Source organism: Octopus bimaculoides, chromosome 22 (assembly GCF_046866305.1).
Source record: "Octopus bimaculoides isolate indiv1 chromosome 22, ASM4686630v1, whole genome shotgun sequence".
Taxonomy (NCBI): domain Eukaryota; kingdom Metazoa; phylum Mollusca; class Cephalopoda; order Octopoda; family Octopodidae; genus Octopus; species Octopus bimaculoides.
The window spans coordinates 37966595-37981263 of NC_142949.1; the positions used below are offsets into that span (position 1 = coordinate 37966595).

At 37.0% G+C, this 14669-nt stretch overlaps 1 protein-coding gene across 1 annotated transcript; it reads left to right on the forward strand.

Annotated features, from left to right (window-relative positions):
- The first annotated feature begins 320 nt into the window (after window positions 1-320).
- LOC106874984 (glutamine-dependent NAD(+) synthetase) lies at window positions 321-12752 on the forward strand. The gene is made up of 19 exons (XM_014922917.3): window positions 321-626; window positions 1742-1802; window positions 1985-2101; window positions 2785-2838; window positions 3412-3553; window positions 3720-3808; window positions 4756-4873; window positions 5228-5359; window positions 5708-5782; window positions 6283-6401; window positions 6664-6815; window positions 7663-7828; window positions 8757-8892; window positions 10016-10122; window positions 10367-10498; window positions 11068-11137; window positions 11445-11585; window positions 12096-12281; window positions 12613-12752. Exons 1-19 carry the CDS (start codon window positions 542-544, stop codon window positions 12646-12648), a joined length of 2118 nt encoding a protein of 705 aa, XP_014778403.1. The 5' UTR covers window positions 321-541; the 3' UTR covers window positions 12649-12752.
- Window positions 12753-14669: the final 1917 nt, after the last annotated feature.

Genomic DNA, 14669 nt, shown 5'->3' on the forward strand with positions numbered 1-14669 from the left:
ATCTATTTCTTTTTTAACACAGTATGGGTGTAGGTGGAATAAAATTTCGCGTCTGCGTGTGGATTGTTATTCGCTCCATGTCAGCCCAGATTGTGCAATCCTCACAATAGGATGCATTACAGTCTTTCACAACCTGATTTTTCGTCATTCAGTATCTAGTATTATAAAGCCTTCCATTAATATATAAATTAATTGCTTACCAACGGAAACAGACACCCTAATTAAGTCTGCTATTCTCTAATAATTATCTCAGTAACAGCGAAAGCGTAGATAGTCAGGGGAAGTAACTCTATTTGCACTTCGCACCGGATATCATTAGCAACAAAGTATAACCGAAAAACGGACTTAAACACGCGGAAGAGTAGCGACGCCGATCGAACTTGCTATCGTACCGAAACCACTGTTCTCATCTCATTCTACTTCACAACCCTTTTCTATTTTGGTTCAGACAGGTTGAGTGGAGCTGTAAGAGGGACGCAAGTAAGCTGTAAGCTGAAATAACGAGGAACTGTCAAAACAAATCGCCTGCAGTTTGACAATCATGGTACGGAAAGTGACCTTAGCTACATGTTCTCTGAACCAGTGGGCAATGGATTTCTCTGGAAATAAAACTCGGATCATCGAGAGTAAGTGACCGTCTTCGATTCTTTGTCTTCTTAATAGGTTATACTATGCATTGTTGTTGTTATTGTTGTGATAATGGTGGCGGTGGTGGTGGTCGTCGTCGTTGTCGTCGTCGTCGTCGTCGTAGTCGTAGTGTTGATGGCGATCAAGCCAGTGGTAATCTTGTTTTCGTCTCATGAATGCCATGGCAGTGGTAGTGACGGTTGTGGTGGTGGTAGCGAAGGTGCCCTTGTCAGTGAGGGTGGCGTGTTGTAGTGGTGGTGGTAGTGCTGCTGCTGGTCTTAGTAGTGATGGTATCTTGTCCGGGTGGTGGCATTGATGCTGTTGTTGTTAGTGTTGGTTGTAGTGGTGGTGGTGACGGGGATGGGCTCTATGGTGGTGGTGGTGGTGATGGTAGCGATGATGATAGTCATGTTTGTGTTATTGCTATAATGGCGCTGAAGTGTTGTTGTTCTTGTTGCTCTTGATATATATTTCAGTTTCACTTTAGTTTCCCGGAAAATGACAGTCACTCTATTCTTAGAAATCAATGACGTTTCTCTTATTTTTTAATTTTTTAATCTTGACTGGGTGGGGTTGTAAATGATCAGGGAGTGGGGATATACAGTAGGTGTTGGGGTTTTAAAGGAATGGGGAAGGGAGTCATACAGGATGAGAGAGAATGATTATACAGAACGAGTGTGTAAATATATGAGTGTGCATATATATATATATATATGTATATGTATATATATATATATATATATATATATATATATATATATATATATATATATATATTATTATATACAGATATATATATACATATATATATACATATATATACACATATATATACATAAATATGTATATATATATATGATCGTCCAACCCATGCTAGCATGGAAAGCAGACGTTAAACGATAATGATGATATATATATATATATGTGTGTGTGTGTGCTCTTCCTCAGCTCAAACCTAACTCATAAGTGACTCTTGCTCAAGCTCAACTCTTGCATAATTTATGAGTGACTCTCTTGTTGGCCCACTACCTCAAGCTTATTCATTTGTTTCATTCTTTCTCGATTTTTCTGATAAAAACTTCAGATATGATGTTTTGTTCATATCCTTCAACAGGTATACGGCAAGCAAAACAGAAAGGTGCCAGCTACAGGGTGGGACCAGAACTAGAAATCACGTGAGTAATTCCGTTACCATTTGAAATGCAAGACTCTTATTTCATCCATTATAGGTCATTGCCTTGTTGCCCCGTTCATTTCTGTCTTGGTCAGAGGTGGGTGCTACAGCAAGGTGTGATTACATCTACACACACACACACACACACTCACATACATTTATATCATTTTTCTGTTATTGCAGTGGGTATAGCTGTGCTGATCACTTCTTGGAGGAAGATACATTCCAGCATTCTTTGGAAGTTCTGTCTGAGATAATGACCCACAGTGACTGTCAGAAAATAGTTTGTGATGTTGGAATGTAAGCCCATTATTTATTTATCTATTATTACTGATCATTATATATTTTGCTTTATTGTTACTTTTATCTTTGAGCTCCAGCTGATAAATTTAAATTTAACTCTACATTAAAATATAAGACATTCACATTATTTTGAGTTAATCATGAATAATCTTATAGCTTCGGCAGATAATGTGATGGTTTATTTTTTTAATGACATTGTAGGGAAGGTGTGAGGGGCCAGATTTAGCAGGTGGAATAATTTGGCTGGATATGACTGGTTTAAATGCTAAAGGATTAAATATAATTCTGAACACCGTTAGTTTAGTCATCACTGCTTAGCATGCCTGCAACTAATTAAATGGATTAAAATCTTTGAGATCTGATCTCACATTCAACAAAGAACGCATCTTGTCAATGAAAGGAATTGACTTGGTTGTGAGCTAACATTGTTTGCTTCCTGATTGCTTAGTTTCAACTTCAGCCCCATGCCAGCCAAAGCTATCTGAGTGAATTTGGTAGATGGAAACTGAAAGAAGCCCTTCGTATATACATGTGTGTGCTTATGTTTGTGTTTATGTATGCATGCATGTGTGTGCATATGTTTGTGTCTTCTTGTCTTGACATTTTGTAATTTGATCTAATGTTTCATATCTATTTATATCTTCTATCACCGTGACAACCTTGTTTGTATTTATTTGCAGACCGATCCTGCACAACAATATTGCATACAATTGCCGTGTGATATTTTATAACAAGTAAGTAAACAAAACAAAATAGAAAAAAAAAAGAACAATTGAAAAGCTTTATCATTATTTTACTCAGTAAATAGCTCAGATTGCCATTTGCATGAAAAAGCAACAGTTAAGTCATTATTATTACATCATGTCAGTGGCCATGAAACTTAACTCTGAAAACATTCCTGCTGTAAAGTAAATCGGTTCAATGACACTTTGAGATTAAGATTTGAACCCCAGTGGTGGTGGTGATGATAGCAGAGGCAGAGGCAGTGGCAGCGATGATGATGATGATGATTTTGTACATCTTTACTCTTTGATTTAAATTTCTAATGATCCGTTCGGACAGTAAGCCAATGGTTAAGACCAGCAAGCCCAGTAGTCTGTGTTCAAGGCTCCGTGTTCAGTTCTCAGCGTATCAGGTGAGTAGGCAAATTATTGATCACCTGAAGATGAGTAGAGATGACCAATTGATTGTGCCAGTCTCCACAATAATGAGCTTTTCTTATTTTAATTCGTTCAATGTTGAAGTGTGTGTGTTTTATGTGTTTTCAATGTCTACTGAATTCTTTGCTTTCTCTTTTTGTGATGCAGGCGAATACTTTTAATTCGTCCCAAGCAGAATATGTGCAATGATGGGAACTACCGAGAGATGCGATGGTTCACGGGTTGGTCGAAGATTAGACATTGTGAAGACCATGTCCTACCGAAATTTATTCAGGAAATCTGTGGCCAGGTAAGAGAGGATGTTTTGTATGTTATATAATCAGTGATCCATCCCTCTCTGATCCCCTTAATGATGCTTATAATAATAATCCTTTCTACCACCACCACCACCACCACACTTGTAAATCTTGGTGTAAACAATGATTCAATATGTTGCTGTGTATTTTGTTTCCTAGAAAACTGTGCCGTTTGGGGATTGTGTTCTCAAGTTTGATGATATTACCATCGGATTTGAAACCTGTGAAGAACTTTTTGGGCCACAGAGGTAAATATGTACATGCACACATGCATATATATATATATATATATATATATATATATGCCCACACACACACACACACACACACACACACACACACACTTAATACAGATTATATATATGTTTATGTAATATATGTTATATCGTTACATTTAATACTAGCAGAGATACCCGGCATTGCTAGGGATTAAAATGGCATAGTTTTTTATTCTTTAACTTGTTTCAATCATTTGACTGTGGCCATACTGGAGCACCACCTTTAGTCGAACAGAAAGAAAGGAAGGAATAAAGAAAGAATGAATGGATGAATGAATGAAAGAGGGAGGGTGGGAGAAAGAAAGAAAGAGGGAGGGGAGAAAGAAAAAAGAGGGAAAGAACAAAATAACTGATCTCTAATTGTGGAGGGAACCTGTGGAAGAGGAAGACCCTGGAAAACATGGGACGAAGTGGTGAAGCATGATGTTGGGATGTTGGGTCTCACAGAAGTCATGACAAGTGATTGTGACCTTTGGCAATTTGCTGTGCTTCAAAAGACATCTCAAGCCAAGTGAAATCCAATTTATTCGTGTTTATTTTTTGAAGTTGGATGTCAGTACTGATGCCACGTAAAAGACTGTAAAAGCTGTAAAAACAATGCCAAAACTGGCCTTGTTTGTACTGGTGTCATGTAAAAAGCACTCGGCCCACTCTGCAAGGTTGTTGGTGTTAGGAAGGGCATCCAGCCATAAAAACTGTGCCAAAGTACACAGAAGTCTGGTGCAGTCTTATCCCTTGCCAGCTCTCGTCAAACAGTCCAACCCATTCGAGCATGGAGAACGGATGTTAAATGATGATGTTGATGATGATGTGTGATTTGAGGTAGATTTGATTGCTTGTTTCTAGCAGACTGACCAAAGTATAACTAGGCTTCCTCATTGTCTCGTTGATGTGTTGAATGTCTTCTGTCTCTTCAGCCCATTCAACTCCTTGTGTCAGGACAGTGTTGATGTTATCATGAACAGCAGTGGCAGTCACCATGAACTACGCAAGGCCAATATAAGAGTACAACATATACAGTCAGCAACAAGAAAGGTTTGTTGTTTTTGTTGTTGTTGTTGTTGCTGCTGCTGCTGCTACTCCTGCAGTTGCCCATGCATACAATTGTTATTGTTGTTATTATTCTGCTGTCATCCCTGATTCAGCAGATCTATGACCAAAGGCACTCCAACCATGACCAGCTTATCCTTTTTTTTTCCTGCATAACACATCTATGTGTCTCTCTTCATATGATGCTGAATTTGAGGGTGATATGGTTGCTATTTCTAAACATTTGTTTCACCAGGGAGCAGCATAAATATACATTTAACATTTGATTTCATTTACCTTCAAAGCTTAGTATATATTGCAGGGGTTACTATATAAATGGCACTGTGACTTCCTTTACAGGGTGGTGGTGTGTATGTCTACTCAAATTTTCTTGGCTGTGATGGTGACCGACTCTACTTTGATGGGTGTTCCTCAGTTACTATGAATGGTAAGACCCTTGTCCAGGGTCCACAGTTTTCTGTCAAAGATGTTGTAAGTTTTGTTATTACCTTATTCTCTCTTTTCCTCTTATTTTTTTTTATTTTAATTTTTTTTATCTTTCTTTCAGTCACCGCATTTGAAGAATTGTAGCCAAACGAATCGCCCACAGTACTTATTCTATGAGTTTCTTTTGTTGATGTACTAAGTTACGGGGACATAAACACATCAACACCGGTCGGCATGCAGTGATGGTAGGGTTGGGGAACAAACGTAGACACAAAGACATGTTCTTTCCCAAGATGGTGTGATTTGAGGGAGAATTGGCTGTTATTTTGGTGACTATATATTAGGCTCCATTTGTTAGCCAATCATCATTGTTTTGTTTTTTTTTACTTGCAGGTGGTTCTCGTGGCCACAGTAGACCTGGATGATGTTGTCAGTTACCGGAATCAGACTAAAAGTTTCTGCTTAACAGTAAGTCCTAAGTTATCACTTTTATAAAATTATTTTAATGACTGTATTTTAATATATTTTCAATGATGAAGGTGGTGGCACCCGTGGACATGTTTACAAAGTCAGAAAACAGCACAGCTCCTATGACTTTTGGAAACACTTTTTCATGCTAAGAGTTGCTGAAGTATGGAACAATCTGCCGGCGTCAGTTGTTAGTTGTCGGAGGACTGCATCCTTCAAAACTTCCATGCTTCATGAGATTCACCAACACTACACCTGATTTTCTTCCTTCCATACACACGCAAGCATGGATCTGACTCATGCACTGTTCACTTTCCAGACATTTGTACATTACTGCATATGCTTTATACGCACTTCTGACAAGTTGTAATACACCTGAGCACTGTATACAATAATTTCATTATTATTATTATTATAATTCCTCATCTCTTAAATATAGAACTGTAGAGTCATTTGTTGTCTTTCATTTTATTGTCTTCTATTGTTTGCTTTGTCAACAGGCTACAAACCATGAAAGCTTTCCCCAGGTTCAACTCCCTATTTCATTCTCCACTAACATGTTTGCCAAGACAAATGAGCCAATAGAATGGCAGTATCACACACCTGAAGAAGAAATAAGGTGAGCCTCATAAATCATTTGCCCCTTTTTCTCCGTTTGCTGATTTCTGGTCTTTTCATGACCAAATCTCTGAGAAATTTCTTTGCTTGCATAATCAGTGATTCCCAACATGTACCTACTTGCAAAGTTTAATAAAATAAATCAGCCGCAATACTTATTTTAAATCTGGTACACATTCCAGCAGTTATTTCCTTTCTTTTTCAGAAATCTGATTATTACCTTTTTGGGTTTTTTTTTTATCTTCATTTGATTTCTAATCCAGCTTGGGTCCAGCCTGTTGGCTCTGGGACTATCTGAGACGTTCTGGAATGAATGGATTCTTCTTGCCCCTGAGTGGAGGAATAGACAGTTCGAGTGTGGCCTGTATAGTACACTCAATGTGTCGTTTGGTGCATGAAGCAGTCGTCAATAAAGGTATGTATTGTTAACTACAATGTCCGGGGTTTTATGTGTATTGCAACTTTCAAAATCAACATTTATTTTCCACAAGCATTGTCAACAAAAGACCTCAGAGCTACTTAACTGGGACAGCCACATTGTATTAGACTGTGGTGTACGCAGGCACGTACACATATACATCATCATCGATTTAATGTCCTTTCTTCTATGCTGATTTGTGTCAGTCAGTTTTGAGTTTAGTCCCACTGCTTGGTATCTTGGAGGAAAGTGACTTCAACTACGACCGCAGACAAACCAAAGCCTCAAAAAGTGGATTTGATAGATGGAAACTGAAAGGAAGCTGTTGTATACGTACATATATATTTTTATATTTTTATGAATAAATAACAACTGATGGTTGATGTGTCAATTCACGACACCTGTTTCCAACGAATTTTTAATTCATTAATGGAGACATTACATTTTTATTCTTTTATTTGTTTCAGTTATTTGACTGTGGCCATGCTGGAGCATCGCCTTTAGTCGAACAAATCAACCCCTGGACTTATTCTTTGTAAGCCTAGTACTTATTCTATCGGTCTCTTTTGCCGAACCACTAAGTTACGAGGACATAAACATACCAACACACACACACATACACAGCTTCTTTTAGTTTCCATCTACCAAATCCACTCACAAGGCTTTGGTTGGCCTCGAGGCTATAGTAAAAGAAACTTGCCTAATGTGCCATGCAGTGGGACTAAACCCAAACCATGTGGTTGGTAAGCAAGCTACTTACCACTCAGCCATTCCTGCGCCTATATATATAATATTGAAAGCTCCATAAAGAAGTGCTAATCTCTCAATTTTTTTCTTTTTGCAGATGCTACTGTTATTGAAGATCTGAAGAGGATTTTGAATTCTGACCAGATACCAGACACACCGGAAGCACTTGCGAATCAGTTGCTTACCACATGCTACATGGGATCATCAAACAGCTCAACTGAGACTCAACAGAGAGCCTCAGATCTTGCGGGTCAAATTGGAAGGTCAGTGCCTACAAGCAAACACATACATTTAGACACACACGCACACAAATGTATGCAAACATACACACATATTTTAGGCGTTAATCCTTGTATTGCAATCAGCTTGGTTCCCTGAGGCATTCAGGAAACTTCTATGTGGTCGCTTCACCTGCTAAAACTAGAAGCTAAATCTCTCTCATCAGTTTACAATCTGCTGTGCAAACATGTTCAAAGTAGGGGAGAGCATTATGTTGCTTTAAAAACTTGCAAAGCAAGGGTTGGTGACAGGAAGAGCATCCGGCTGTAGAAAATTTGTCTCAGCTATATATATATATATATATATATATATATATATATATATCGTTTTTGTATTTAGTTTGCAAGATACTTTATGTGAATTCGTGTGTTGAAGCATATATTGAAGAGGTTGTAAGAAGCAATGAAAATTTTAGGAAAAAAATCAAAGAAGTGAATGAGTGGAAATCGAACCAGTGAGTGTGTTAATTAATAAGGCATTAAAACAGAATGACTCTCCCCAGACACAATAATATATAATATATAAAAGCACTGGTGCCACCTAAAAAGCACTTGTGAGGCGGGGGGGGGGCATGTAAATAGCACCCTATACACTCTGTAAAGTAGCTGGCATTTGGAAGGGCATTCAGCTGTTGAAACCTAGCCAAAACCAGGCTATGGAACCTGGTGCAGCCCCTGGCCATTCCCGCTCTGGTCAGACCATCCAACTCATGCCAGCATGGAAAACGGACATTAAATGATGATGAAGATGATGATGGCTTGATATGTGATATGCTGTTATCATTTGATGTGAGATCTTCATTCAACCAGTCTATCTGGTGATAGTCCCCTCGACCATTTAATGGAAAATATTCTGTTATTGTCAGTCATGTATTTTTGGTTTCTTGTCTTTTGTAATATTGGTATTTTTCAGTTACCACCTGGAAATCAGCATCCAGACTATTGTGGACACGATTCTGGTTGTGTTCATAGCAACCATGTCGGTCACGCCTAAGTTTAGAAAGTTTGGTGGGACTTATCGGGAAAACCAGGCCTTACAGAATGTTCAGGTAAGGCACAGAAACTAAACCTTGGGGATATAAGGGACAAAAATTGTTTCAAAGGATGAAAATTGATAAAAAAATAATTAAGAGCTATCAAGGGTTAAGGATGAAAAAACAGGCAAGGGATAAGAGAATTGTTAAAATGGTTAAAGAGTTTAAAATGCAATGGGGTCTAGATGTGGCTGTGAGGTTGAGAAGTTTCCTTCCTAACTTCATGGTTTTCAATTCACTCCAGCTGTTGGTACATTAGACAGGACTTGTGACTGACCACTAAAAACATACTGCATTTTAACGTGTATAAGGGGCCTTTTTTTGTCAAAAATTAGGTTAAAATAATATAGGAGTTTCTAATACATGGATAGTATTATAATCCCTTACAAAACCTTTTTTTCCAAATTTTAAACCCAAAAAATTAGTGAGTTCCTTATACATGTTAAAATACGGTAATTTCCTTGGTTTGTTCTGAAGTTTGACTATCACCGTCATCGTTAGTCAACCTGAGCTATCATAGAAGACACTTGCTTAAGGTGCTGCACTCTGGAATTGAACTCAGAACTACTCGGCTATTTTATTCAACATGTTAACCATTCATCATATTCACATTTACCAAGAACTCAACATGTTAACAATTAATTCATCCCGTTCACTTTTAATGGTTAACATGTAACCATTAACTCAATATGCTAACCAGTCATCTTATTCCATGTTCACCATTAATTCAACATATTGACCATCAGTTCATCATATTAACTATTTATTCAACATGGTAAACCAGTGATTCCCAATGTTGGCCATATGCTCCACTGGTGGGGCCTGAGAAGATTTTGGTAGGGCGTGGGATCCAAAATTTTTTGTTTTTTGTTTTTAGTGGGACATGAAATTATGGAATTTTTTTTTTTTCCACAGCAAACACACTACACATATACGTTTTTCCAACCAATGGTGGAACATACATTTTTTTAGAAACTTATTGCAGAGACTGTAGGAAAATAGGCTGGGAAACAGAGTTAGAAGAAATGTTTTAGTGAAAACTCAACATGTTGAGTGTTCATTAAAACATTTCATTTCTTCTTTCTTTAATTATCTTTGTCCTGCTAATTACAAACCCTTTTCAATCTTTTGAAATCAGGCTCGGATCAGGATGGTACTAGCATATTTATTTGCCCAACTGACTCTCTGGGCACGGGGTAAACCTGGAACTCTCCTTGTCCTTGGTTCAGCAAACATAGATGAAAGGTAAATTTCGAATTTCCCTCTTCTAAAATGTCATTCTTCAAATTCAATCATCTTTATCAGAACAACGGTGGATTATTTAATCAACCTCCAAATAGATGAAAGGCTAAGTTAGCCTCAGTGGAATTTGAAGAATTTACACTTGGAACTTAAAGACAAGTGACATACTGCTCAGCATTTTGTTTGGCGTGCTAACAATTCTACTCGCTTGCTAGTTTCGTTAATGATGCATTTTTCCCATTTCCAGTCTCCGTGGCTACATGACAAAATATGACTGCTCCAGTGCTGACATTAACCCCATCGGTGGAATCAATAAGACGGATCTCAGGAAGTTTGTAGAATACTATATGTCTCATATCCAACTGCTCTCTCTCAAGAAGTAAGTTAGACCATTCTTTCCATATTGATACTCCATTCAACATGTATTCCATCAAACACAAACAATACCAACAACAAGAGGCTGAGTACTCCACAGACACATGTACCCTTTACCATAGTTCCAAAGGTGATTCAGTGTGAGACAGAATGTGACAAGGCTGGTCCCTTTGAATTACAGATACAACTCATTTTTGCCAGCTGAGTGGACTGGAGCAATGTGAAATAAAGTGTCTTGCTCAAGGACACAACACACTACCAGAAATTGAACTCACAGCTTTACTATCATGAGCTGAATGCCCTAACCACTGAGCCACGTGCTTCCACTGGCACTGTTTAGATCACTGCATGAATACACTATAAAGATTGCTACATGAAATCACTACATGAATACACTATAAAGATTGCTACACTAAATCATTGCATGAATACACTATAAAGATTGCTACATGAAATTACTACATGAACAACGACAGGAAGACACTCATTGAAGGCATTATATGAATTATTCCATGAATCACTACATGAAAATGCTACATGAATACATTAGTGACATGTTTGTCTATCTTTCAGAATTGCTGATGCTCCTGCTACGGCTGAATTAGAGCCACTGGAAGATGGCAAAGTGGCACAAACTGATGAGGTGAAGTGACAAGCATCCTGTTTCACTTTTGTTTGATCTTACATCCAATAATTGTTTTTTTTTTTTTTTTTTCATTCTGGTTCTTAATTATTTTTCTGTGATTAATTTAATTTTTTTTTTTTTCCTCCATCTTCATGTAAAGTATCTAGACACATTAGTTTCAATTAGATTGACCCCAGTACTCCACTGGTACTTATTTTATCAATCCCGAAAGGGTGAAAAGCAAAGTGATGTAACAATAATAACTGCAACAGCAACAACATATGCAGCAGCAATGAAAATGACATTCTGTTTGTATTTCCTCCAGGAGGACATGGGAATGACATACCAGGAGCTGTCAATATTTGGAAATCTTCGCAAAAAGCAGAGATGTGGACCTTACAATATGTTTGTGAAGCTGATGTCGATATGGTCTGGTGAGGAATTTGGGGAAAGCTTTCCTGAAGTAGTAAGTAGTCTTTTACACCAATGTTGTCCCCTGATTCAGCAGACCCACTTCATCAAAAGCATTTTGGGCTCATCTTTATCTTTCATCTTTCACTTATTTCAATTCGTATACTGTGGTCATGCTGGGGCACCGCTTTGAAGAACTTTTAGTTGAATGGATCGACTCCAGGACTTAGGTTTTTTTAAGCTTAGCACTTATTCCATTGGACTCTGTTGCTAGCATCATCATCATCATCAGTATCATTGTCATCATGCCAATCTTCATTCTTATCACTTTCATCATTATCCAACATCTCCATCATCATTGTTGACTTCATTCTCATTGTTTGATGTTACTGCCACCGTCATCGTCCCCATCATCATCAGCACCACCATCACTACCACCATCATCATAATCATCACCACTATCACCATGACTGTCGTCACCAGCTGGCGTCGCCATCACCGTTTACATATTTGTGTCTTTTGGCCAATTAAAAAAAAATTTTATTTTCCCCTAACTCATTTCTAGGTGTCCGACAAGGTGAAACACTTTTTCCGTTCGTATTCAATAAATCGTCACAAAATGACGGTGTTGACACCATCCTACCATGCTGAGAGCTACTCTCCTGATGACAATCGCTTTGATCTCCGTCCTTTCCTCTACAATGTCAAGTGGAACTGGCAGTTCCAAAAAATTGACGACGCCGTCAAGATGGTATGTTATTTTCTTTTTATTTCTTTTGTATTTACGTCTATTGTAATTATTGTTTTATAGTCTTCACCCTTGCTTCCTGTTTCTTGACTAAAGCTGCGATGGACTGGCATTTCCTCGCATTCAGTATTATGTATTTATTATGGTAGTTTTAACTTTAAGAGTCCCTCCTAGCATGAGGCATTTATGTATAGTAATGCCTTTAATATAAATAAATATATTTATAGGAAATAATTAATAAATTTTTCCCTTATGACGTTTTTTCATGCTAATTACTTGATAAATTGTCAATTGATTCTGTCTAAAATTATCTAAATGTTATTTTCTTTTCAAGATACGACACCAAAACGACAGCATTAAGGTTGTCTGAGATGAATATTCAAACAGGAACAAGTCGTCCATATTTTTTAATCCAGACAACAGATGAACCATTTGGCAGATGTGAAATAAAGTTTTATATTTTTCCTTGGAGTAGATTTGTCTTGTGTTGGTCATTATTTGAAATTTTTTCTTCATTTTCTATTTTAGTGTGCAGTTTATCTTCTGTCTTTTACTTGTTTCAGTCATTTGACTGTGGCCATGCTGGGGCACCAACTCGGAGAATTTTTAGTCAAACATATTGATTCCAGAGTTTATTTTTATTAATTAAATTTAAGGTTATGTTCATCCTCATCTTCATTTAACGTTTGTTTTGCATGCTGGCATGGGGTGGACGGTTTGACTGGTAAGCTGGAGAGCTGCACCAGGTTCCAGTTGTCTGTTTTGGCATGATTTCTAGCATTGGATGCCTTTCCTAATGCCAACCCCTCCAAGAATGTAGTGAGTGCCTTTTATGTGCTGGAATTCTGATTTTGTATGAAACACCATCAGCATAACAAAAAACATAAAATTGAAATATATATATTTATTCACTTTTAAAAAATATTAAATTTTTAAATAAGATATATATATGTTTGTATTATATCATTTTCTTTTATAAATATAAATGTGAATATCTACACCATCATAATATATAAATTTTAAATATATATATCGGTGCACACACCGATGCCATCAAAATATATTTTCTTATATTTTTTCCCATTGCTATAAACTTGTTTTTACAACAAAAATGATAACAAAAACAAAAAGAAACAAAAACAAATAAGAATAACAAATATTTTCAAATATTTAAATCACCGGATCTCTCTAACTCATTCTCTCTCCTGAAAATATACAGGCTCATCCTTTATTCATAGACACAGCAGCATGGGCCTTCTACAAAGTTATTTCTTCTCTGTATTAATTCACTACCCAACTCCACACAATGTTCATGCATGCTGAGTTTTTTGTGAAATTGTTCCTATATTCAGCATAATTTTATGTATGTGTTACTTCCACTTTGCTTTATCAAGAGTAATTCCCCTTGTCTTAATTATATAAAGCTCTTTTTTAAAAGTTATTAATGCTGATGTGAAATGAAAATAAAAGAAAATGTGTAACTTTTGTAATATCACGTAATTCTCTCTCCAACATTATTCCAGCATGGAGCCCTGATAAAACAGGTGGTTAGTTTTTATTTATACACATACTCATATGTACATATATATACATACAAACATACATGTATATATATACATGCATTTACAAACATACGTACATTATGCACGCCTACATATATATGCTTGAGTGTATGCATCGACAGTTCAACTAGCACACCAACTCAACCACTTATTTGCAAACACTGTGTATTCCCTTAACTCAAAATTCTTCCCACTTGGTTAGCAACTGGCTTGACTCAGAAAAATCACCTACATACATACATGTGTGTATGTGTATCATTTCATAAACACTTATAGTAGCTGACATTTTAATCATGAGTTTATTAAATGGTATTCATCTCTTGGTGGATGAATGACATTTTTTATATTGACTACCAATAACAGAACAGTACGTTATATATCATCATCACCATCATCAGTGTCACGGACTATCACTAGTCTTTATAGCTACACTTGCTGGTGTACCAGCACAGAGTTTAAACTGTTAATACTTGAACCTACAGTTTAGGTTCATTAGTATGACTCATACTCTACTCCAATGCCCAAGGCAGTTATGCTAGAGGAGCATCAAATCATGGGATAGGCCAGTGTGTGGAATACTAGTCACATAATAGTATTTAATAAAATACAGAAAACATTTTGGATTTCAAACTTTTAAAATCATACATGGTTGCTGGAGCTGCCATTGTTGGGGCTGTTGATGCTACTGTAGTCACTTTCCTTCACTCCTCTCAACTGAATATGTAAAGGAATGTTTATGAGTATTTGTATTTGTCTATAGCTGTATGATAAAGTGTGGTCTTAACTTTTCAATCTGTTTATTTTCACCTTCAAACCTGGGTTCCGTCAC

What these genes read in the sequence shown, in the direction of transcription:
- LOC106874984 (XM_014922917.3), top strand. Translation starts at nt 542, where the DNA reads ATGGTACGGAAAGTGACCTTAGCTACATGTTCTCTGAACCAGTGGGCA. An exon ending in TAAAACTCGGATCATCGAGA is followed by an intron (nt 627 to 1,741) that starts GTAAGTGACCGT and finishes ATCCTTCAACAG; the next exon opens with GTATACGGCAAGCAAAACAG. An exon ending in GGGAAAGCTTTCCTGAAGTA is followed by an intron (nt 11,586 to 12,095) that starts GTAAGTAGTCTT and finishes ACTCATTTCTAG; the next exon opens with GTGTCCGACAAGGTGAAACA.